Source organism: Cardiocondyla obscurior, linkage group LG03 (genome assembly GCF_019399895.1).
Source record: "Cardiocondyla obscurior isolate alpha-2009 linkage group LG03, Cobs3.1, whole genome shotgun sequence".
Classification (NCBI taxonomy): domain Eukaryota; kingdom Metazoa; phylum Arthropoda; class Insecta; order Hymenoptera; family Formicidae; genus Cardiocondyla; species Cardiocondyla obscurior.
This window is the reverse complement of record NC_091866.1, coordinates 3,991,135-4,014,923: the sequence shown is the minus strand read 5'-3', so window position 1 is coordinate 4,014,923 and position 23,789 is coordinate 3,991,135. Positions and strand designations below refer to the sequence as shown.

The 23,789-nt window shown below is 36.0% G+C and overlaps 5 protein-coding genes across 14 annotated transcripts in view; 2 read left to right on the top strand and 3 right to left on the bottom strand.

The window, feature by feature from the left end:
• Window positions 1-625: 625 nt before the first annotated feature.
• Window positions 626-3,647, bottom strand: Nopo (no poles). Of its 2 annotated transcripts, XM_070654219.1 has the most exons (8): window positions 3,298-3,647; window positions 2,827-3,201; window positions 2,625-2,726; window positions 2,412-2,534; window positions 2,086-2,341; window positions 1,853-1,999; window positions 1,601-1,780; window positions 630-1,289 (listed from the first exon to the last, which is right to left on the bottom strand). In XM_070654219.1, the coding sequence occupies exons 1-7, from the start codon at window positions 3,408-3,410 to the stop codon at window positions 1,625-1,627; spliced, it is 1,272 nt and encodes a 423-aa protein (XP_070510320.1). In that variant the 5' UTR covers window positions 3,411-3,647; the 3' UTR covers window positions 630-1,289; window positions 1,601-1,624. The 2 variants fall into 2 exon arrangements, with proteins under 2 accessions (XP_070510319.1, XP_070510320.1); XM_070654218.1 differs by having other exon boundaries at window positions 626-1,780; window positions 3,298-3,646.
• Window positions 3,648-3,998: 351 nt separating this feature from the next.
• On the top strand, window positions 3,999-5,917 carry LOC139101220 (ecdysteroid-regulated 16 kDa protein-like). Its single transcript, XM_070654225.1, has 4 exons — window positions 3,999-4,133; window positions 5,092-5,205; window positions 5,328-5,509; window positions 5,678-5,917. The coding sequence occupies exons 1-4, from the start codon at window positions 4,049-4,051 to the stop codon at window positions 5,759-5,761; spliced, it is 465 nt and encodes a 154-aa protein (XP_070510326.1). The 5' UTR covers window positions 3,999-4,048; the 3' UTR covers window positions 5,762-5,917.
• Window positions 5,918-6,173: 256 nt separating this feature from the next.
• LOC139101219 (NPC intracellular cholesterol transporter 2 homolog a-like) lies at window positions 6,174-8,403 on the top strand. Its single transcript, XM_070654224.1, has 4 exons — window positions 6,174-6,328; window positions 7,617-7,730; window positions 7,888-8,069; window positions 8,260-8,403. The coding sequence occupies exons 1-4, from the start codon at window positions 6,241-6,243 to the stop codon at window positions 8,341-8,343; spliced, it is 468 nt and encodes a 155-aa protein (XP_070510325.1). The 5' UTR covers window positions 6,174-6,240; the 3' UTR covers window positions 8,344-8,403.
• Window positions 8,404-8,629: 226 nt separating this feature from the next.
• On the bottom strand, window positions 8,630-10,604 carry LOC139101218 (serine/threonine/tyrosine-interacting protein). Of its 3 annotated transcripts, none has more exons than XM_070654220.1 (6): window positions 10,449-10,604; window positions 9,967-10,194; window positions 9,652-9,765; window positions 9,421-9,572; window positions 9,054-9,242; window positions 8,630-8,962 (listed from the first exon to the last, which is right to left on the bottom strand). In XM_070654220.1, exons 2-6 carry the CDS (start codon window positions 9,970-9,972, stop codon window positions 8,749-8,751), a joined length of 675 nt encoding a protein of 224 aa, XP_070510321.1. In that variant the 5' UTR covers window positions 9,973-10,194; window positions 10,449-10,604; the 3' UTR covers window positions 8,630-8,748. The 3 variants fall into 3 exon arrangements, with proteins under 3 accessions (XP_070510321.1, XP_070510323.1, XP_070510324.1); XM_070654222.1 differs by having other exon boundaries at window positions 10,315-10,455; XM_070654223.1 differs by lacking the exon at window positions 10,449-10,604 and adding an exon at window positions 10,272-10,334.
• Window positions 10,605-11,323: 719 nt separating this feature from the next.
• Window positions 11,324-23,789, bottom strand: part of LOC139101216 (latrophilin Cirl) — a 335,791-nt gene continuing 323,325 nt past the window's right edge. For 6 of the 7 annotated variants that reach the window (XM_070654213.1, XM_070654214.1, XM_070654212.1 and 3 more), the window contains 2 exons: window positions 20,940-21,137; window positions 11,324-18,901 (listed from right to left, as the gene is read on the bottom strand). In XM_070654213.1, coding sequence (XP_070510314.1) covers window positions 18,059-18,901; window positions 20,940-21,137 — 1,041 coding nt within the window. In that variant the 3' untranslated portion in view covers window positions 11,324-18,058. The remainder of the gene's footprint in view (window positions 18,902-20,939; window positions 21,138-23,789) is intronic. The other variant, XM_070654217.1, reaches the window with a different exon arrangement.

Sequence of the window (23,789 nt, the reverse complement as noted above, 5' to 3'; positions counted from 1 at the left end):
CTCGACCGGCAGCTAGCGCGTTCAAGGTTATGCCCGCGCGATATTTTGCCTCGCAACCGCTGCTCAGCCTCGCCCTCGCCCGCTTTATCCCGGTATGCGTCGCACGACGGAATTAATACGGTTGCGGAATCGGATTGCTCGAATTGCGGAATCGGATTGACCCAAAGAGGGTCCACAGCGATCGTTCGATCTAAGATAACCGCGAGCTACAATAATCACCCCGGCGATGTGCGTATAATTGATTTGTAAACGGGGATCGAACTCACTTTAAAGGGACGGGAACTGTGAAGAGAAGAGTGGAGGATCTGATTCTTGCCGGAATACGTCTCCGTATGTGTAATAATTATCACACTTCCGGTGCGACCGCGTGCTCCTTTAACTACGCGCTGTACGGACTACCTGTGCCGAATGAGTAAGGTGGGGGAAGTCACATACGTGCGAGCGGTAGGCGGCTCGCGCTCACCGCTAGCCGCCTACCGCTCGCATCCCCACCACCTACCACCCTACCTGTCCCCGCGCTTTCCTTGCACGTCTCACCTTTACGCAATTTAACGCTTAGCAATGTTGGAAAATCGACGGAATTTATTATATAATTTATAAAAAAAGAATAAAAGAAGAGAGAGATCCGAGGAGTTTGTTACTAATATTTTGAATCGACCGAAGAATCAAAGACCTCGCTTTACATTATGGCCAGTTTCTTAAATAAACGGCAATAATAAAATCGATGAACAGCTAAGTCAGACGTCACACCGATTTTTTTATTTAAGATTTATTTTTTTATCAGGACAAAATATTATACGTATAATACAGAGTATGCGATTCTCAGTCCAGTCTATTCCATAACGCGACGTATTATATTACATATTCTCTGCAAATTGTCCGCGGGGCCTTCGAGCTACCGGACTTTTAGAATTTTCGGTAAGCTCGCGAACACAATTGTATCTACATCTGCAGGTTTTTGTGTGCACGAAATTCTAACTTTCATCCTGGCAAATATTTGCCGTCCGCCAATCCTACACGCTTATTAAACACTCCCGCGAACAAAGCCTCAGTCGTCAAAAATACAATTACACAAGTCCGTTGTTTGCTAGAAGGGAAAAATTGTCTCGACAAAATCTTTTTAGTACACATTTTGCCAAACGCAAAATCCGTAAGACGTGTTTTAATTTTTATTAAAACCACATTTATTTCCTTGATTAATAATAATACTTATTCTGATACTACAAAGCGTGACGCACAATACATGACGTAGTAATTAAAATTGTCGTGTAATTATTTATTAAATTAATCTGTAAAATAATAAATATGTACAAAATTACAATTAATTACTTTAATAATCGTACAAAGAAAATATTTATTACAAAATTACATTGAATATTTCATTTTTAAATATATAGTTTTAAGCGTCAAGAATATAAGTAACTGTAATCAATTTATAATTAATTATTTAATGTACAAGTTTATTTTATATCGCATTAAAACAGATATATCGCAGTCTCAACATTTTTATCTCAAAATATTTTAAAGAGTCTATCATGAAAATAATTTACGTTTCTTTTAGAACAATCTGTATATTTAATTTATCATATTATGTATTTACCAATATATTAATATCTTTAAATTTTTAATTATCTCTTTTTTCTAATTTTCGTTTCCTTAGTTTCATCAAATCCTCTTTACTTTTCTTTAAAAGTGCGGAGCTAATAGGGTTGGGAAAATTATCACATTTGGCATGTCCCCCAAAACCATCAAAACTCATTTCTCTGTTAGCAACAGTTCTCTAAAATAAATATGAGAAAATTATAAAAATTGCAATAAATACAAATTATATATTAAATGGAAAATGACTCACTTGACTATGTTGATTAAATCTTGATTTTTTTGCAAGTATTGAGGGTACTTTTATATTGCTACTAGATGCTTCTTGCTTCTTCATATCACTTTCTATCGAGAAGAAACCTTGCGATTTTATGTTCTGTGGGGTGATGTTGTTATCATTCTACAAAAAAAATGAATTATTCTCATTATTAATGTATTTAAAATAAAACATACTTAAAGCATAATAATAAGTTATACTTTACATACATTTACAATAATCCAGTTATCACTACTTCCAGATGTATCATTCAATGCAGAAGCACTTTTAGATTTTGGCATACAATCGTTTACAGTATTAGACTTTTTTACAGTATTATGCTTTTCTTGTCTATTTGAATTACTTAAACTTTTCAAGGATAGATCTGAATCGATACAATTAAGTTCATTTTGCTGCATTTTGTGAAGTTTAACTTCTAGACTCATCTTTTCACTTTCACATAATATTAATTGTTCTTCCAATTTTCTAAAAATATATTGGGATATAATAATTACACAAAATTAATTATTTAAGTTAAAAAAAAAACGTTACATACTTTCGCTTGACACGTTCCTCTGCTAAAGCTTTATTATCTCCAGTAACACGAGAATATTGATGGCGCAAATTATTATATCTTTCCCTGATCTCTTTGCACCTGTCAGATGTAACCATCATTTCTCTGAAAAGTTAAATTTATAATATTATTAATAATTACAAAAATATTTTACAATATATATTTAATATTATATAAATTAAAAATAGTAAATACCTTTTTAATACTGCTATATATGTTTTAAGTTTGAAAGTATCACTCGTTTCCATTATTATGCTATCCAATTTACTTACAGATTCATCTACAAGACTTCGAATGCTATAAAATCAAAATATACATAAAGCATAAATGCAATTTAAATATAAAAATTTATATAAAGTTCCCAAACTTATAACAAAAACACTATAAACAGTTATACCACTTTAAGTTTTCCAGCTCCTTTTTTAATTGTATATTCTCTTCCTTATAATTCTTCATATCTGAGCATTCTTGTTTGAAAAACTTTATCTGGTCATTAAGTGCGAATATCACACTGTCCTTGCTAACTATTTTATTTTCAATCTTTCGGACTTCATGCCTTAAACCAGAGGTTTGTTTTCCTAATTTTTCATTCTCCCCCTTAAGATCATCAACATCTTTCTGTTTCAATTTTAGTTGAAAATTTAGGCTGTCAATTCTTGTCTGTAAAGATACGGGGTCTTCTAGAATGCTTTCATTATTTGAAAAATTAAAATATATCCTATGTATCTTGGACTCGGTTGTCCTCTGCCGACATTGAGGACAGGTGTGTGATCTGAAACGATTATATAAATAAAATTAAGCACTTTTATATCTTCTATAAGTAACAGAAAAAAAGGTTACAAAAATAATGCAGCATTCAAGCGTCTACCTTTCAATCCATTGCAATAAGCATGCATGATGAAAAACATGTCCACACGGTGTGTGGAAAACATCATCGGACGGCACAAGTAAATCGCTACATATTACACAAACAATATTCATTTTATGTAGATGTGCTTATAGAAAACTGATGAAACTTTACCGTTGTGATTAAAATTTACAATAAGACTATATCATTAAATTTTGCCAAACATTACGTCGATATGAGTACTTTATCCGCACGATCAGCACGATTATAACTCAAAAATCATCAAAATAACCTTACTGACCCCAAACCAGAAGTGATCAGAAGAGATACTGAAAAAATTAACGCGCGAGAACCTGCCAAAAGTTGTTATTGATCTACGTAGCTCCATCTGTGCTACATGTTTCTCGTTCTTTTCACAATATGGTAACATATCGATGGGTACCAGATAAATAGATTGTTTTACCATTAATCTATTTAACAGCTTATTTATTATTATTTTTTTTATTAGCTACATGGATTAAAAAATTATTTAAATATATATTATATTATTAATCTTAAATAATTTCATTAAAAAATTTAATAACATGTAACGAAGAAACGGAGTCGTATCAATTAAGAAGATTACGTGCAATATAGTGATGGCCTGTCATTAACGTAATGAGGTAAATATAACGTTCGTATTATTAGATAAGTTGCGAGATGCGCTTATAAATTTAGGCGCGAGGATTGCACGCAATGTCGTTAATATCTGCGTGAAAATCGTGGTAGCATCATGACAAGAATCAATATCGCATTTTTAATATCATGTGTTTTATGCGGGATAACGTCTTCCTTCGCATTTGTTTTTGAAGATTGCGGTAAGTGCTTTGTACATTTTGTAAGTAATTATTTTAAATTCTTACCAAGATTACTCATTATTAATTAATTAAAAGAAATAAAATAAGAATTAGATAATAATTTTATTTTTAAGTTAAATTAGGTTAAAGTTAGTGATCTGAATAATTAATTTAATTAAAAAGGAAAATAGCTGACATAGCATGTGTGCGAACAATATCTTAAAACATATGTTAAAATGTACACGCTCGTGAAAAAAAATGCACGTCGAGACAAACAGCGTAATAAACACAGACCTTCTATTCGACAAATGTTCATTTTTACAAATCCAACTAATTTTAATCTTAATTGAATTTTTACTTTTTATCTTTTCTTTAATGGAAAAGCTAACAGCGTTACTGTGTTATCAAGAAAATATTTAATTTGCATAAAAAGTTAATAAGTTGATTTTTATGTGTAAAAAAAAAATAAAAATAATTAAGTCATTTTAAAATAACTAAGTTAACAATAATTACAATTTAATAGTTTAATAAATAGCTAACATTGAAAAATGTTATGAAATCAATTGAAGGTTCTTGTCGGTAACAGCATGCTATTAATTGCGCGGCTTCTGTCGTTAATTATAAGTTGAAAGAGAAGTTTACACAGTGAGAATCTTTAATTAATGCATTACCGGAAACTATTATGTTACATTGCACGTTCAACTATTCAATTACACGTGTCTCTAATTTCTAACTACGTATGGTATCATATTGCAGCTAACACATAATTTTTTATCTCAATGAGATGTAATTAAGAAAATCAGTGACATAAATAGATCGTCTTTATAAAACGTGACTGCTAATTAAATCTATTTAGTTCAATTAAGTCAAATTAACTGAAGATTATATGTTGGATAAACGTTTACAATGCTCACTTCAATTTGCATGTAGGCTGGAAATCGTTTCTTTGCGACACTATGTAATATCAATTTTATTTTAGGTTCGCAGTTAGCTAAAGTCGGCGAGATCTCGATTTCCAGCTGTACTTTGTCCGATGAGAAATGCTTTCTGACCCGTGGCAACGACATAAATGTAATCGCCAAATTTACTCCAAGTTAGTAAGATAATTAATAAGAATATAATACTTTAATTGTATTTTTTTTTTCAACGTTTGAAACAAGTGGCTAATTATTAATTAATAATTTGTAATTTAATTTATAACAATATACTTTGCAGACACAGATATTTCAAGCGTTATGTCGTACGCTTATGGTGTAATACTCGATGTACCTGTGCCCTTTCCTATGGGAGATCCTGATTTGTGTAAAAGTTCGGATCATGGATTCAAATGCCCTTTAAATAAAGATCAAGAATATGAGTATAAAGCTACGTTCAATATAGAGAAAAAAACCCCTGCGGTAATTCTGATTTTAGTCATCGTTAATTCGTTGCTTCTTTTATATATTAAATATAAATTTACATTTAATTTAAATTTTTCAAAATCTTTATTATACTTTATATATTATTTTAAAACTTTAATCAACGTGTTATTAAAATTATTTCCGTTCTTTTCTTTTTCTTTTCAGGTGAGCATCGACGTTAAGTTCGAATTTAAAAACGATAAAGACGAGATAATTTCGTGTACAAAGTTTCCAGCAAAAATTGTATAAAAATGCAGCTGAAATTTTTTAACTGTAATAGAATATACATTACGTTCTCGTATAGAAGTGATACATTATCTACGTTACTTTTTAAGTAATTTAAATAATGACTCTGGCTGTATTTTTGCAACACATGTCGATGTAAATCAAACGATAAATATTAAAATAAATTATAGCAAAGAAAATTTCGACGCCGTTTCACTTTTTTTTTAACATTCTAACATTTTAATGCTCTTGTTAATATAATTATTATTATTCTTTTTATTTATTTTATTATCAGAAATATAACACTAAAATAAAAACGAATTTTAAAGTAGTCAATTGTAACTAATTTTAAGTTTCAGCTCGATCGATATCTCGGCATATCGAAGGAACGAGTCGAGACTCTTTTGTAAAGTAGAGGGATGCAATATATAATGCCACGAGTCACGTTTGTGTAACGTGAATCGTCGGCACATTATTAACCACGCGGTAGTCGTAGTGTCAACATGGTACGAGTGACAATCATCGCATTTGCGCTTTTCTACGCGCTGTGCCATTTCAGTTTCTGTCTTGCTTACAAATACGATGATTGCGGTGAGTGCGTACTTAGAACAAATTAAAAAATTCACCTAAATAAAACAATTGTTTTGTAATAAATCTGCATGGAATTTAAAATAATTTTAATCACTACAATAATTGAGAATGTCGGCATTTTCAATAAATTGTCTCTATATTTGTTTACTTAAACATATTGATGAATGAAAAAGATTGAAACTATTGTATCAAATCCAGTTAACTATAAAGTGAAATTAATGATCGTTAAACTAATCGGTGATAATGAATAATAATTATTGAAAAATATTAAATTTATCGAGGATTATTTTAATGTTATTTAAAAAATCACGAAAATTTACATTCTGTAGAAGGTATTCATTTTAAACAACAAAAAGGCAAAGAAATGCTAATCTGTTTTTTTGTCAAAGTTTGCAATTAGATATGCAACTATCAGAAATGAATCTCAGGAAATGGTAAAGTAAACATGATGCAGAATTATGTAGATAAAATTTCATCGAGTTCAGGTTTCACAATATAGATTACACATGTATACTATAGATATCTGAAGACTTTGCGTTTTAAACACCAAAAGCTGTTAAAGAAAAAAATCCCTTGGGTTTTTTTTCTTTTTTAAAACCCATGCCGTCTGAAATTAATTTAGTTTCATGAAGAGCAGGGAAGTAATTACGACTTACATCACTGCTATTTTTATTTTAAACTAAACATAAAAATTTGTAATGAAAATTTTCTTTCTTAGTTACGTTATAAGCTTCTATTTTGTTCGTTTTTCAATTTAAAAGGCAGATTACGTTATCAGTTCATATGTTTGTACGTACAGTTTCGATATGGGAGACAAGAATGTATATAACGTATATCTTCATAAAGACAAAATAAATGATAACTCATACCTTTTAAGCCATATGATTCAAGAGTTAAGTTATCGAATCAAAGATAATGACACATAATAAAAGAGAACAAGAAGAGCATTAATGATGTTGTTGACATCGTATTATTATTTCTTTCTTACAAGAAACTTTTGTGTAGTTAAAAATTATAATAGAATTTGGCTAAATTGTTAAGAAACAATTACAATTATTGAAATTTTATCGTACTTTCTAATTAAGCCAATTTTTTAAGATAATTTTTTTTATAATCATAAAAAATTATTATATGAAGAATTTATTTAAAACTAAATTTTTATAAAAGAATAGTGTGGTTTTTAAATTAATATTTAACATATTTTTAACGTAATTAGCCTTTAATTCTGATTTTATGTTAAGATATTTAATGTTTAATATAATTTATGCTTATTTCAATGTTATTGTAGGCTCAGAATTAGGCACATTCAGAGATGTGTCTGTTACTAAATGTCAATCATCTGATGAAAAATGTAATTTAGTGCGTAATACTAACGCAACTATATCCTTTAAATTTACACCTAGTAAGTACAAAAATGATTAAAATTACAAATGTACATTTTATCCATAAAGAAATTCGACTTTAAATTAATAATATTGTATAATAATTATATTGTAGAACAATACATCATCAAATTATGATTATTTTATACTTACAATGTCTGGACTTTTTTTTTGCAGAAATTAATATCACGCAAGTCAACGTAGCTGTATACGGCGTAATGCTTGATGTTCCAATTCCTTTCCCATTAAAAAACCCTAATGCGTGCGAAGATCCTAATGATGGCCTTAGTTGTCCTTTACGTGAGAATCAAGAGTATAGTTATACAACCACAATGTTCGTGCAGAAGAAGTATCCTAAAGTAATGAACATTTAAAACTTATATTAGACTTTTTTTTTGATATTCAATTTTTAAAACTTTATTTTAATAACTTAAAAATTTTTTTATTTCTTTTTTTACTTTACAAATATATTAATTTAGGCGTTAATAATATCTTTTAAGCGTAATAAAACAATTAAACTTATTTATACTATAAAAACATTATTTTCAGGTGAGTCTGTACGTTAAGTGGGAGCTTCTAAATGAGCAAAAGAAAAATATTGTGTGCATAGAGTTTCCTGTTAAAATTGAGTAACTTGAAAAATATTTTTTTACGCTTGCAAATTGAGAATAAAGAAAAATATTAGCCATAGTATCTTAACAAATTTAAACGTGTCATTTTCGAGATAAAAGTTTGAAATAAATGTAATGCACTATTTAATTTTAAATACCATGTCAAAGTATTGATAAGAAAATAAAATAAAATAAAATAAAAACAAAATAAAAATAAATTTATAAAGAGAATACATTATTGATACGTACATCTCCACATATTTTACATAATTAGAAAATAAAATCTCTAGAAATGAGTGTATATTTGTATACTATTGTAATAATAATAATTTAAAGTGCAGAAAGCTCGATTAAAAAAAAAGGGACTATTGTTTGATCTAATACGAAGCTTGGTAACTTTAATCTCTTTCCTATTTTTCAAAAATTATCAACTGTCCATCACATTCTCAATCATATCTTGACGATTGTCCATTTCAATTTGATGAATTGTTCGTTTGCTACGTTGAATCTCCGAATTTTGTTGATTATGTTTCAACGTTTTCTCTGCTTGATAAATGGGCTCATATTCTCTTAATTGCGTCATAAAACCTTCATTCGGATTTATGCAGAATCTTCTTTGTTGCACCATTGAATATGCACGCCTAAATTAAATATAAAAATAAGAAGAGCTGTAGAATTTAAATAAAAAAATACATATATATCGATACAATTACAGGTTTTTAAAAAACTTACATTTGTGAAAGTTCATATGTTTCCATTACATATGCCAAGACTAATGCAGCAGATCTTGAAATTCCTGCATTTCCGTGAACCAATACTCGGCCGCCAGACAGCAATGCTTCATCAATAAATGTTTTTACCGTTTTGAAGTGCTGTATAATATTTTCTGTCATTGTATCAGCAATTTCTAACACCAGATATCTGTAAAAAAAAAAATAGTATTAGAATCTTATTGTATTACAAAGAAATTAACAAATATTTTCTCACAAATTGTTTTTACAGTGATTTCATTTAGAAAACATATAAATTGGTATTACAGATAGACAGAAAATAGTCATGACACCTGTGTTGATGAACTATTATGGTTAAAATTACATACTTGAAGCTGTTAGGAAAGTTTGGCCTTATAAGGTTAGCCTCAATAGCATGTCTGACACAAACTATATGTGTTATTCCATGATCAAGTAAAGATTGCAATTTAGAGCGACTAGCAGCACTGTATGGACCAAGAAATACACCAGGTACTACCTCCTGTAACATGTAAAAAAAAAAAGAATTTTATATTAATAATTCTTTCATTAAAATAATAATAACAAATTAATATAATCACCTGCATGTGTCTTCTCATTGTATAGGTCCATTCTATCCTTTCTAGCCAGATATTAGAAATATCTGACCAGTCTTGGTCTGATTCGGATTCATTAGCATTTCCTCCAGTGCTTTCCTGTAGCAACAAATAGATTTAAAATTATTTTTTTACTATTAGAAGAATGTACATTAAACCATCAATATTAGATTATAACAATAACATTAATAAGATAAATGGAACAAACTACAAAACAATATTGTAAAAAAATAATAAATTGAAATAACAGGTTTCTAGTTTTTTAGTCATACTATTTATCTGATCTTGAAATAAACGTACATCCATTCTTGAGAGAAAAGGAGAAGCTGATGAAAGATAGTTCACTTAAAATAAGGCGTATTGAATGAGTTTGACGTCAAAGCCATTGTCAGAATCCTAATTTTTGATACGTCCTCGTTCGATCATAGTTTATACTGTCGGACCGCGTAGACGTCTCCTGTAAATTCTGTAATCCTACGATGAATATCGTCCTTTACTGATGTCCTTTCATGCTGATATATGTACCTGCTATTAAATGAATGGCCGTGTTATTAAAAATCATCGCAGACGTTCGTAAATGATATAGAAATACATGACTTCATAACCTATCACGAGGGTAGTATTATCGTACTATATATAAATACATACGATGCCAGGAGAGACTGTGGAGACCTCCCGTGGGAAGAATTGTATTCGGATGGTTCGGATCACGAGTGGATGGAAGAAAAAAAGAAAAAAAGGAATTGCCGTCACCAAAAGATAACCATAAACCACTGACTTACGATCGCGTGATCAACGATGAATTGTGGCAGGTTTAAACTTTCACAAATGTTACTTTAAAAAAACCACATATCAATTAACTGGCCGATGATTTGGTAATCACTACGCATTATTGAATCTAGAAATAAAGCAGCGTTTAACGTGCCAGCTAGTGAATTATAGTATATAATAAAGTGATAATTGGTGGTAATTAATAAAGAGAGATATATCGTGTTAAATCGATCTATCGAGTGTAAAGTCGACTGCCAAGAAGCGCGATGGCCGCTTATACATGAAGTAAGGCGCCCAGTCTTCGAACTCGGAGAGATTTGTTGCTTTGCGCGATCGCAGTTTCCTCGCGTAGTTTGGGTGCGTGCATTCGTTTACGCAGTAGTCAGCGCAGTTACTGCACTAGTTGAGAGGTTATCTTTGTTCTTCTACATTAAGAAAAAGATAGATAAACTCTAAACAATTGCAGTAACTGCTCTGACTGCTGCGTAAACGAATACATTTTATTTGTTACAAAAGTGAGTGACAAGAAGGAATTCACCAGACGAAACAAGAGGAATGGAGATTTTGGAATAGAAACAATCACAAAAGGGTGAGTTGACTCTGTATTCATTTATTATTCGCTTAATTAATTAGTTTTACGAGAACTCAGTCGCGATGAGTGCGAGGAAATGTATTTTTTTTTTTTTAATAATACTTCTTTATTAAAAAAAAGAGTTGTACGTTTTGGTAATTTTATTCAAGTATAATTTGAGCTTTTAATCATTCTTATGGCAATTATGGTTAAGGACAAAGGAAGGCAAGTGGCATTTTTATTCAGAGATTGGTACACATTTATTTATCCTTTGTTTTTCCTTGTATCAGACAGTTTTAAAGAAGCATACAAAAATCAGAAAACGGAGGCTTTTATTAATTCGGAGATACCTAGGCTTTACATCTTCATCCTCTATTCTTATTCTTCCTCCTCTGCTTCGTTGAACTTTCTTTTTTAACGTGCGCAGGCAGCCGACGTAGTAAGGGAAACTCATGTGTATATGATTAAATGTGCGCATATTTAAACCCTAGAACGCTAGCATATAATTAATATTTAGTATTAGCATTTTGCGACATATAATCTCGAAACAACTAATAATCAATTGCTTGTCATATTTTATTTTCTAACATTAAAGTATTTAAATTCTCTAAAAAAAAGAAAAAAAAAAGAAGTAATCGCGTTGCCACAAAGTGTTAGAAAACTTTTATTTTATTTTATTTATTTTTTATATATCCCAAAATGCAATTAAAAATAAAACAAATATCATTTATTATCAAATTGATAAAATCTTATTTCAGCACCTGAAAATGTACTGACGGTTCTAGTTAGCGTTCTAGCGTTAAGTTCTAGCGTTTACATTACGAAAGTAAAACGTAAAGGGTAAAATCACAGAACTGTTTGAATTATACGCGATCGCGTGGACCCTGAAAGCCGCGATTTTGCGGCTTCGACGGTTTCGAATAAGGAGATAGCCGGAAGCGGATTAAGTCTTTTCCCTCTACTGACACGTCTCGAAGTACCAGCAACGTCAAACAGCTGACATCAGTCTCGCAGTCGCAGAAGAAATATAATATGGCTATTATTATTAACTATACTAAGTACAGTATAGTCGTGTAGAATAATACAATACTATGATACGCGACTCTGAATTATTAACTATACCAGGCAGCACAGTTGACATCGCTGTTACACCGTTTCTGGGACTTAGAGACATCAATAGCAAGCTAAGAGTTAACAATTCCCGGCCACAGTTATCGCGTCTGGTGCAGAGACCGTCGTTTTGATGCCCTATGGCCTATGCGATCGCGATTACGTTGCAAGAAATATGTATGAAACAAGTACAAAGTAACTCACGCGCGTCGATTCATCGCGTTCTTGCACTCATTCGCTGCAAATTACAGTATATACAGTATATAGGACGCAAATATTACTTCGTGAGAGGCATCAAAAATGACTTTGAGTCGGTTTTCTGTAAAGCGGCAACGAATTGAGAGGATGACTTTTTAAACCTTCGCCCAAACGCATTTCGTGTCTTTCGAAACGTAAGCTTATTTCACTAAGTATCTCGCGGAACGGAAGCTAGGAAGTTTACGGAGAAGGGGATTCTAAGTAAAGAATCAGGAGATGGAGCGGATAATAAAGGATCGTTACGAAAGAAGGAATCTCGATCGAAACGATTAATTAATCTTGAGTCTCTTTCTCTCTTCCACGTGACCGGGATAAGAAAGATAAGTGAAAAGAGAACAGTCTCGGAGGGGGAGGGAAAAGGGTGAGGGAACGGGGGTGGGTGGAGATATTTACATTTATAAAACGGCTAAGGATAAAACATGCACTGTACATCGTCTGTCCGTGTTCAATTAACACCGCACACGCGTCCTCTTCTCATCCTTTGATCCTTTCTCGCGCAGCGATACACATGTGGACGAGTGTGCTCGGCTACGTTTTGTCTCTCTTCTCTCTATCTTCACTCTCCCTCTTTCTTTATCTCACGCTTTTTCACTCGAGACACTCGGATCGTAATCCGTAAAATCCAAGATTCGCCCTCCGAACTCAATTTCAAACGTGAAACTATATCTCTTATAAGATTCGCCTCGAATATAATTTTACGTTTAAAGCGAAGTCGCAGGAGACAGCGAGGCTTTAGACAGAATTTTGACATTTGAAACATTAGACCCCTCACAGATACTCTTCATCGGAGAAGAAAATAAGATGGTTTTAAATATTACGTAAGTGTTATATTAAAAAATAAATACAGTAAATCCTAGCGAAATTGCGAAAAGGAGTCAAGTTGAAGTAAAAATTTTCGCGTCCGTGGTGGACTTTGCGAGTTTCGATCTCAACCGTCTCGTTTACATCTCCGTCGTCGGCCTACTTTAGTGGAGTTTTGTTATAAATATCCAACGATTACTTGGGCTCTTTAATATTTTACTTCCTTCGCTTAGTTTATTTACACATTAACTAATACGCGTTGAGACTTAAGTTAAAATCTGCCACATGCGCGCGCCCTCCGCGCCGCGTCACCGATAATACATAATAGCTCGTAATAGCTTCGCTACTTACTAATAAACTTATCCTAGGTATGCTTTCTTTCCGCATCCGATCGGTCATCATCTCTCAGGGTATCCTCTTTCGTTCGCTCGCTCGCATCCTCGCTCTCTCGGTTCTCACGATCTCTCGCGCTCGCGCTCCACTTTACATTACAAGGTATTCCAACATGTACAAAGCCCTATTTACATCTATGTACACACAACCCTCGCACTCGGAGTCCTTCGCGACATTGATAACGCCTCGCGTACGCGTGTCCACGCCGCGGTGTCCGTGTTCGTGCACGCGATCAAAACTTTAGCCGGGGAACATTTTGAACTAGGGCGCCGTCCCACTTCATTCTCGTCGCATGTCTCGTAGTAAATGTAAATGCGCTTGCCGCAAGTTCGGCAGATAAGTTTTGCAGACGTTTGATTTTTATTCGCGCAAACATCGTCGTCGGTTTCAACGTTGAAAATGCGCCGAGACTACCGGTCTCGTCCGACACCCCGTGATCGATTTTCGGGTTCACGACGGCCCTTTCTACCTTTCTAGACTTGCACGAACGTCGAACGGATGGAATGTGGGTGCTTTCAACAATTTCCTGGTAATTATACGTTATACGGCTGAGGCTCGCAATTTTCCCGGTCGTAGAAAATTATACACAAGCTACCTTTTTCGGTTTAATTGCTATCTAGCAAAATCAGTCATGGTGAAATTTCAGCTCTAAGCAGCTCGTTACTTTTGAATCGTAATCGCAGGTTTAAACAGTGAAAATGCGGTATTGAATCGAATTTCATATTAAAGAAAGTTCTAAAGAAATATCGGTAGCCTATATAATTGTACGTATTAAAAGACTTTAGAATATTTATATCATATAAAGTTTTCAGAAGCGACTATTCTGATACACGATTGACAAATTATAGGATTCGCTTTAAATAATTTTTTTTTATTTTCTTTTTTTTCTTTAATTTATATTAAATCTGTAAGAAGTTATTAATATTTCGTCTTTGTGATATGACGAATCTCATTACCAAGTACGTTACATCACCTGTGGAAAAAGGTCTTTAAAATCTTTAACCGTTTAACTTATATTTAACAAATCATATTATAAAGGCTCCGATATGCTGACATTCTTTGTGTTGGTACATGCTTAAAAAAGAAAAAAAAATCATCGATAGACAAATGCTCCGGAACGCCTGAACGAGCAATTATATTTTACAATTGCTCGGGACACATTTACACACTTAACACAGCTGGTACCCCTAATGCGATTATCACTATGACAATTCTCCTATATGCGTGTTTCTCATGAGCGAAAAATTAATCAAACAACCACGAAGTCGCGACATGGCGGACAAAGATACGTTGAACTTATCGCACTTGCCGGTGCAACTCCCTTGTAAATCACCATTTTACTGCGTCAAGCAAACCGAACTAATAATGCTAAATTAAATGACAAACTTTTCTACATCTTTTTAAGTATTAAAACCGAGTTTCATCTAGACAAAGTACAATAAATGGTCGTATTGATAGAAGAATAAACGTTCTTTCGTACAAGAAAATTGTGACTCTTAACATTTGCAAGTATTTAATTATTATTGATATCGTTAGCCCGATCAACGTAATTTCATCCACAATGTACCACCATTGAGAAGACCACCGAAGCTCACTTCCGATGTTCTTCTACGCGAACACTGTCCGAACAAAGATCCTCGTGGTTCCCGTCGTTGAAGACGACGAGGGATGGTTAGAGAAACGACAAACTTTCCCACTCGACACCATTTCCGCTCGCGATACAAAACACTCGGGGATGATAAAAATAAATAGCGCGCGCGCGCGGGATCCCTTGGTTACACGATTATCCTAGCTCACACTTTCTCACGTACACATACACGGTTTTGTTTTAAAAAATAGTAAAAAACAGTGACTAAGTGTTTTCGCGCATTTTTCCACGTCGCTCGGGAAATCCGCTTGTATCACTAATATTTGCCTGCCCATTTACGATTCCTGGGCCCTTCTCACACATTTCTCTCACGCTCTCATTCCCTGCACAATAATAATATATCGTTACTGTATACATACATATACATACATATATATATATTTATTTATTTTTTTTTATTTATAAAAATAACGTTCTGGGACTAAAACGTAACGTTCCAAAGCGGCGCGCGACGAGGAGCTGCCACGTACGACTGATAAAGGCGCTCCAGCCATTGCCTCTTGATTTCTCTTTTGTTCTTCCCGCACGGGAGGAAATCTAATTTCCGGCCATCAGCGCCGAGAACACGCTCGTTATTTGCTCGTCGAAACACAACTCGGCGAAAGCTCGCGCGAAGAACTCACCGTATATCAGGACGAAGTCTCACGCAGAATAGGCTTCAGGCAGAATATAAGCAAGTAACTGTTTTTAAAGAAGCAAATAAAAAAGATGATATCAGAAGGACAGTTGCGTTGTATCAGTTTATATTAATTGTGTTGTATCTCAAAATGTTCTAAATAAAAAAAATAAAAAAATAACATAAAATAATCTGTTTCTGCTTTGATTAAAATTATTTCGAAAATATAATAATTTGTACTATTTCTTGATAAATACTTGGTCGTATCTAAAGCTGCCTGAAGCCAATATATTTCAAACATTTAAAATACTTTATATAAGTACGGGTTATAAATTTTCCGTAATGTCATTACGTTTTCCAGTAAAAATAAAACAATGAATACTATTATATGTGAGACTGCTTCAGTAATAATCTGCTTGTCATAAATTAAAAAAAAAAAAAAAACCATCCTTATTTGTTCATTAATTTCTGTCATCAGATAAATTTCAATGGTTCCTTTTGCGAAAATAATATCGCCAGCAATCTCACCTCGGATTAAGATACTGGTTCTTTCATCGAGCCGTTGTCGGTTCTGCATAAGAATTAAGATACGAGCATGTCGACTCTCGGCTGGTCAACGATACCGGCGCATCGTTAACGATTCGGCTGACGGCGATATGTCTAGATCTATGTTACAACGTCTGCTTCTCTAGATCGAAGGATCCGCGCTAATCATCCATGCCCGGAAAGTTATCCGCACTGCCGAATGCTCGACGGTATGCAGCCCAAGTGGCCGACGAGAGGCGGACGTCGCACTGCGGCAGTATGAGGGCACGTCGTTGATCGGCAGTACTAAACGCAGCTTGATGTAACTAGATGCAAACGATACGTACGTCACGTTGTGATTTACACTCGGTTTACATTCGGCTGCGGGTGAGCCGCGTTTAATGCTACGATCAACACGACACCTAATATCGCCGGACGTGTGACGGCTGAGCCGTCGGTGAATCCACTTACCGCATTGAATACCGGCTTACGATACGCGGTTTGCCGTGTCCCGTAAACCCTCCCCGACCCGTATACAATCATGCGGCGGAGGCCACGGGTCTGGGAAGGGTTGACGCAGATGTGCCGAGTATCGGCGATGCTCGCGTAATATTTCCTCCCCCGAAGTCCGCCGCGCGGGAAGATAGGATTTCGATTCGATCTCAACAACGCTGTTGTTGAATATTATTGCCGTAGGAAGTGACGGATAAAATGATAGCTGAAAGAAGCTAAAAGAAAAATGAAATCGAATCGGCACGTATGCTCTTTTTAAATCAATATCCATGAAATCATAACATATCCTCATATTATACGCGAGTTTTATAAAAGCTGGTATTAGCGCATTAAGAAGTTAACAAATTAATATTTCTAGTACGTCTAATTTTTTTTTTCTTTCTTTCTTTCTATTTTTTTTATTTTGCAAAACTTCCACGAGTTCTTATGAAATAATAAAACTATGGTTCGTCATTTTCATGCAAGATTTAGAAAACATAAAAATCTAAAATAAATCTTTTCAACAGCCTATCTTCTCGCGGCTACTTCGGACTTCGTAAAATCTCCCATCTTCATCAGGACTCGTTACGTTCTGATCTTTATTCGCGCACTCGACTCGCCAATTCTAAACGCCCGGCCACGACGGGCACACGTCATCGTCGTCGACTTAGCCTAAACGAGAGGTCCGCTACAATTGTGTTATACAGAGTCTGCGTCGAGGTGGTACGCACTCACGCACACACATACACGATATATTCTAAGAGAAACGGGGCGCCCGTTGGACGATGTGACAGCCATAGTTGGACGCCCTCCGATCTCGCATCATTCTCTCACTCACTCTCATTCTTGTTCTACCCTCGCCTCGCTCGACCAAATTCCACCTGAACGGAGACAAGGGCGGCGTTCTCTAGAACGCTCGCGATACGTCGATTATGGCTAAAACGCGACGATCCGCATTAAGACACCGTCGCGCTTACGCTTGAGCTAAAAAAAAGCGACACGTTCGTCTTCCGCGTGTCCTCTTCGACGCCAGGGTAAGAGTCGGTGACACGTTGTTACTTCTTTGAGGAACGCGTCATCGATACCGTCACCATCGTCACCCCCATCACCAGCACGTAGTCCCGAATGAAACGGACCGTCTCCCAGGAGAGTCCGTTTCTCCGCGAGGAAACGAGGAAGGTTCTCCAACCCGGGTCGTCGTCGGGACCTAACACTCGCTGTAGGACGGCGGCGGCATACCGCGACCTGTGTACATGTCCGTTTGCGGCTGTAGGTGACAAACGACGGTGTGCCCGTCCAGCACGGCCACCGTCCGCGTGTGGTCCTGCTGCGGCGGCATGCCGTACGCTGCTGGTAGCCGCTGAAGATCCCCGAGCTCGTACCTGGCCTGCTGTCGGCGCAGCTTCTCCCAACAGGCGTTCAGGGTTCGCTCTACTGCTGGCCCGTACTCCGTCGAGTCGTAGTGTGTGAGATTAGCACCGCTCCCGGGATTGCCGCGATCCGTCATTGCCTGGCCGTAGTGTACCAGATTGCGATCGGCGGCGGGCGAATACGGGATCAGCGGCCGATGGTCGCCGTAGCTCCTGGAGGATTGCCTACTCATATCGCTCTGTCGACGACCGTCCTCGTCGGACATGTCCGACACTTGGATCTCGCCGGCGCCGACGATGCCGCCGATACCGCCGTTTCCGGCACCGTTAACGCCGCCACCACCGCCGTTACGCTCGATCTCCTCGTACACCGGATCGTCTTCGTTGGCGAGGCCTCGTGGCAGGTGCACGTGCTGCCCGTGATGACCGTGCAGCTGATGATGCCCGGCGACACCGCCGTTTCCGCGACCGTCCACGATTTCGGTGTACGTGTGGTTGTACGGCATCGCGGCGCGCCTACCGCCGATCGTCCTGGTACCGGTGTTCAGCTCGCTGGTCTCATTCGGTCCACGTCTCCTCCCGGAGTGGCCGAGCGTTAGGGTGTTGTGCGTCCTCGGAGAATCCTCCTGCTCGGAACCGCCGTGCCCGGAGTCGCGGGAGTAGGATTTAAAAGAAATGTTCTGCGAAAAATAAGCGAATGTTAGAACAATAGACCGATGTCGTAAGAGAAAGAGTGTAGGGTATGACGTCGTCAAACTTTCGACTTCATTGAACTTTGCTCAAGCATGTTAAAATGATCTTTTAGGACGATTTAAATGTACAACATTTACGATACCAATGCATATTCTATAATGAATATGAAACATAAGCTCTGTCTTAATGAAACAAAAATAATTATTATAAGTAAATGAAATATGATATATAAAAATTCGTAACTTTGAAAAATATGAAATAAAAAGAAAAAAAAATTACATTCCGTAATTTATCACTATAAGTACACGACGTTATTAATCATTTAATCGTATGGGGTAATTGAACGTGAAAGCATCAAAGTTTTATCAAACTCACGAGAATATTTTTCATTAAATTGAGCCGTTTACTTCAATCGACGAATTAATGTAGAAAAAAAAAAAAAAATAGTGAAAATATCAAATTACAATTATATCACAAATTAGTAAAATTAATACATTATTTCAATTCTTCCATCATTATTTAATTTAATTACATTTCGCTGAAATCCCCAGCGAACGTTTACGAAGTTGCAAATAAAACGGCTCAATTGATGATCGCGCATGCATGAGAGGAGGGACGGAGCGAGAACTTCCACTCGCGTTACATGAGGGCCGTATTTCACGGTTAATCATCCTCCTCTCTTCATTGTACAGCCAAAAAATAACACGCAACGTAAACCAAGGCACACAAGATGAGCTACACACAATTCATGACAGGATAAATGGAGCACTGTGTTCTGATATAAAATGTCATAACCGTGTATTCGCATTTGTTCCCGCGCGCCGGACGCGCGCATTAGAATAAGAAAAAAAAAGGGGGGAAAAAAAGAAAGAAAAAAGAAAAAGAAAGGGGCAAGGGCAGGTACCGGAAGAGCGACATGGCTTATTCCATAACATCTCCGTCTCTGTCTGGTTCTACGGTTCAGCCGGCGCTCATCAATCACTACGTTTTGCTATAGCGAAATAACTTAACGAGCATCGTTAAAAGTATAAAAACTAAATACAACAGCACTTAGTGCATTAAAGGAAAGGAGGTTTAAAAATAAGAATGCTAAAGTCTTATTGCGTATGTAGACGTTAAATAAATTTCATTAACGGAGAGTTATGGTAAACTATGTCGCCGTAAAAGTGTATCCGCATCTCCATGCTCAATATTCGGAACAGGTTTACTCCTAGGATGCGCAAGGGTGACTAGATGCTGTGCATGAGTGAAAATTAATACCGCACACCATGCAGAAATAAAAGAGAGAGAGAGAGAGAGAGAGAAAGAGAAAGACCAAAAGTCACACGGTGTAGCGGAGACGGCTCTAGTTTCAGCGAAACTTAAATTAACTCGGCAAAAATATTACTCACATACATAACGAGCGAGACTTTTTGAAACCAAAATTTAACAAAGTCTTTCATATTTTTATTTCATTTTCGTAAACGTGTTAAAGTGATAATTAACAAGGCTCTTGCAGGAAACAGCTAAACGCTCGATACGAGGATAGTGGTTTTCGAGGTATTCGCAAACGCGCGGACTATATACTCAATTAGTGTACTTCTCACAAATGCAGGAGCCTCGCAAATACAAAGACCGTGGTTGGCTCTTGTAAACGCAAACTGCTTGCCGACGAGAAGATCGTACTTAGGATATCATCAATGCGGAAACTGCGGTTTAGCAAATCCTTGCAAACGTACGAACCATAATATCAATGAGATATCCGCAAATGCTTAGCCGCGATTTTGAAACGCCGCGGCTCGAAACTCTTTCCACAAATTATTTAAAATGTAAATAGACTACTATATATTTCAAGCAGGCGAACCTTTTTTCCTTTTATTTTTTTTTTTTCTTTACGTTGAATTATAATAAAATGAAAGAACACGATTTAAGACGGATTTTTTGCCAAGGTATATAAGTTGCAACTCGCAAAAATTTATTTTAAGGTAGAGCCGCCTTCGAGAGGGTGAGAAACACAGCGAGCGAATTTAGCGGTGAATTAGTTACCTTCCACATGAGGTTTTTGTTAAGGTGGCCCCAAGTGGCGGTGGCAGATTTGGGGATATTGGGAGCTGAGGGTAAGAAGGCGTGACGTGCGTACGGCAGAGTGGCCACGATGTGAGCCTCGGTCGAGGCGGGTTCACCCGGCACCGTTACTGCCGGCTGCCTATCGACTATCGCCCAGCTTCGACCGGATACCAAGTACTGCAAAAGCAACCAATCCGCCATTCCCCCTTAACCCTTCGTTTACTGATGGGCAGGGCGAGCCCTGCCAGTGTCGTTCGTGATTTCAGTGTATACGTGTATGAATGAATGAATTATTCTCCGAATAATTACTCCATGCGTGGTCACCGACCGCAAAAATCGACATTTATTACTAAACAATTAAACTTCTTGCGCCGCTACAACGCAAATGATTCAGTAAACAAAGGGTTTCTCAGCTAACAATCGCACTGATCCCAGAAACAACTTCACTAGAATTGCAGAAAGAGACATTAGACAGATTTACCGTGCTGCGAAAAATCAGATTGAAGAGCTTGCTATTTTTTTATTTTTTTTTTTTTTCTTGGAAAAACTTGTGCAGTTAAAGAAATGATATACCTTGATTTTTAACTCTTTCATCTCTGTGAAATTCTAATACTTATCAATATAAATCAATATAATACGCGTAAGATTCAAATTGAAATCATTAAACCGGGGAATGCTTTAAACTTTAAGGTCGATAAAACAACGGGGCAAAAGAGATCTCATGCCAATTAGGATACATAATTACGTGGATACGGGGAGAAAGGGCGCATAAATTTCGCGCAACACGAGCGGACATAAGGGAGATACGGGGTGCCTGTACACATCGGGCGATATCTCGCGCGGCGTGCACCACCGGAAGCGAAACGGATTTAACTCGCGCGGGACCAAATCTACGACGTAGCGTTCTGAGATACGCGACGTCGGCACGCACGCTGAAGAATTCTCTCCGAGCACATCGCGGCCTACTTCCCTTCCACTCTTCGAACAGGAGATTGTTGCGCGAGGACGACACGTGATTGCACCTGTTTCGGGACTCTATAAAGACGGGTCACGCGAACGTTGCAGCCGGACTTCCGGTCCGAACGAAACCTACGACTTGCAGCTCTGACACAAGTCGGAAAAGAACACTGAACGATACTTGGACGACTCCTTTTCATAATGCAAAGAAGAAGTGCGTATTTAAATTTAAATTAAATCATCAAAGACAAAAAAAAAAAATAAGTCAAAGGAGTTATTCGCAGCAGAGAAATTAAATCTGAAATTAACGACAGTCCAATTTAAGAAAGAAATTGATTCGAGAGAGACATGAAATAAAAAAAAATAAAAAAAAAAAAATAAAAATGCATTAAATTTGGTTGAACTAATGTACGCACTTAATTTTGTAATCCACGAAACTGTGGATGGGAATTTTTGGTGACAAAATATAATTGTCTATCATCTGAGAATCGCCTTTATACTTTACCTCGTTGTGTGGATATGCGGTCAGACGTTAATCAACGAAACGCATCCAACGATAGGAATAAAGAGAAAAAGAGAGAGAGCAAAAGTGGCCGGTGAATGAGCATGTGTGATGCGGTGAAGGTGTGACAAATGTAACGGATTGGTTCGCACGGATTTTCCTCGCCCGTACCTTTTCTTTTTTTCCCCTCCCTTCATTTTCCATTAAGTGACTGATCGTGTGAGTGAGTGCCTGAGCGAACATTTGAACGCCTTTTAATTCTTTGCACTTGAAGCACAAATTCTATTACCATTCTTCCTTGCGATTATTATTACTGTTATTAAATAATTTATATGAAATTATTAAAGTTTATTATTCGCATCGTTACTTTTAATAACATCTAAATAATTTAAAAAAAATTTAATATTTTCCAATAAAGATAAATGTATAATAAATTTCCTTTCCATTAACAAGGTTCAAAATAATATTGCTCGATCAAGTCGAGATTAATGAATTAATAAATATAATTTTGTAACGTTATGTCAACGGATAATGTAACAAACGTAAAGAATTAAACAGACGTTTATCAGCGTGTGAAGTATGTCGGCAATTTCGACGGAAAACGCAAAAAGAAGAAAAACATTTTTTTTTTTTTGCCCATGCCGTTGAACGTTGCAACGTAATAATCGTTATGCACGACCATTCACATTTTCGAGAAAGCGTTTTCCATCGATCGCCGCCTGTTCATGGGAGAAAAAAAAAAAAACCACTTAATTACTGGAAGCGCGTTCAGGCGGAATACGGAAGTGCCATGAAGTGCAAGAGAACAAATCGACGTGAAATGCGACGTGTAAGTGCTTGCATAGAGTGCATCCCTTCGTACTCCGCCCTTCGCGTGTCTAGTTAGAATTAGGTCCGCTGGTACATTACGAATCTTTCTGAACGTATACCTTCCCCATCGTCGACGGAAGTTCGTTTGTTTAAACTCCTTCATCGTGAAAGGGCGATCTGGTTGACAATGCGAATAAAGTAGCATGGATAATTACTAAAATTAAAATAAGTCTTCAGCGCGAAGTTTCAAAGCGACAAATACCGACCTCTTACCATTTCGCTTATTACTTCGATCTTTACTTTTCTTAACTCTTTATGTTTTCAGAAATGATATTTATTATATTACTTGCGTCGCGCAAATTAATACGACGATATCTGGTTTTAAATATTGCTACTGTAATAAACGAGAGTAATCATCATTTTGCTGATCAAATTACAACTCGTCTGATGTACCAAATATGACGAGTAAAAGAGTTAAGAATAGAAGACAATAAAAAGGAGACGCGATTACGTGAACGATTGTAAATCATGATGTTCAAAATTATTTCTGCTATGATTAG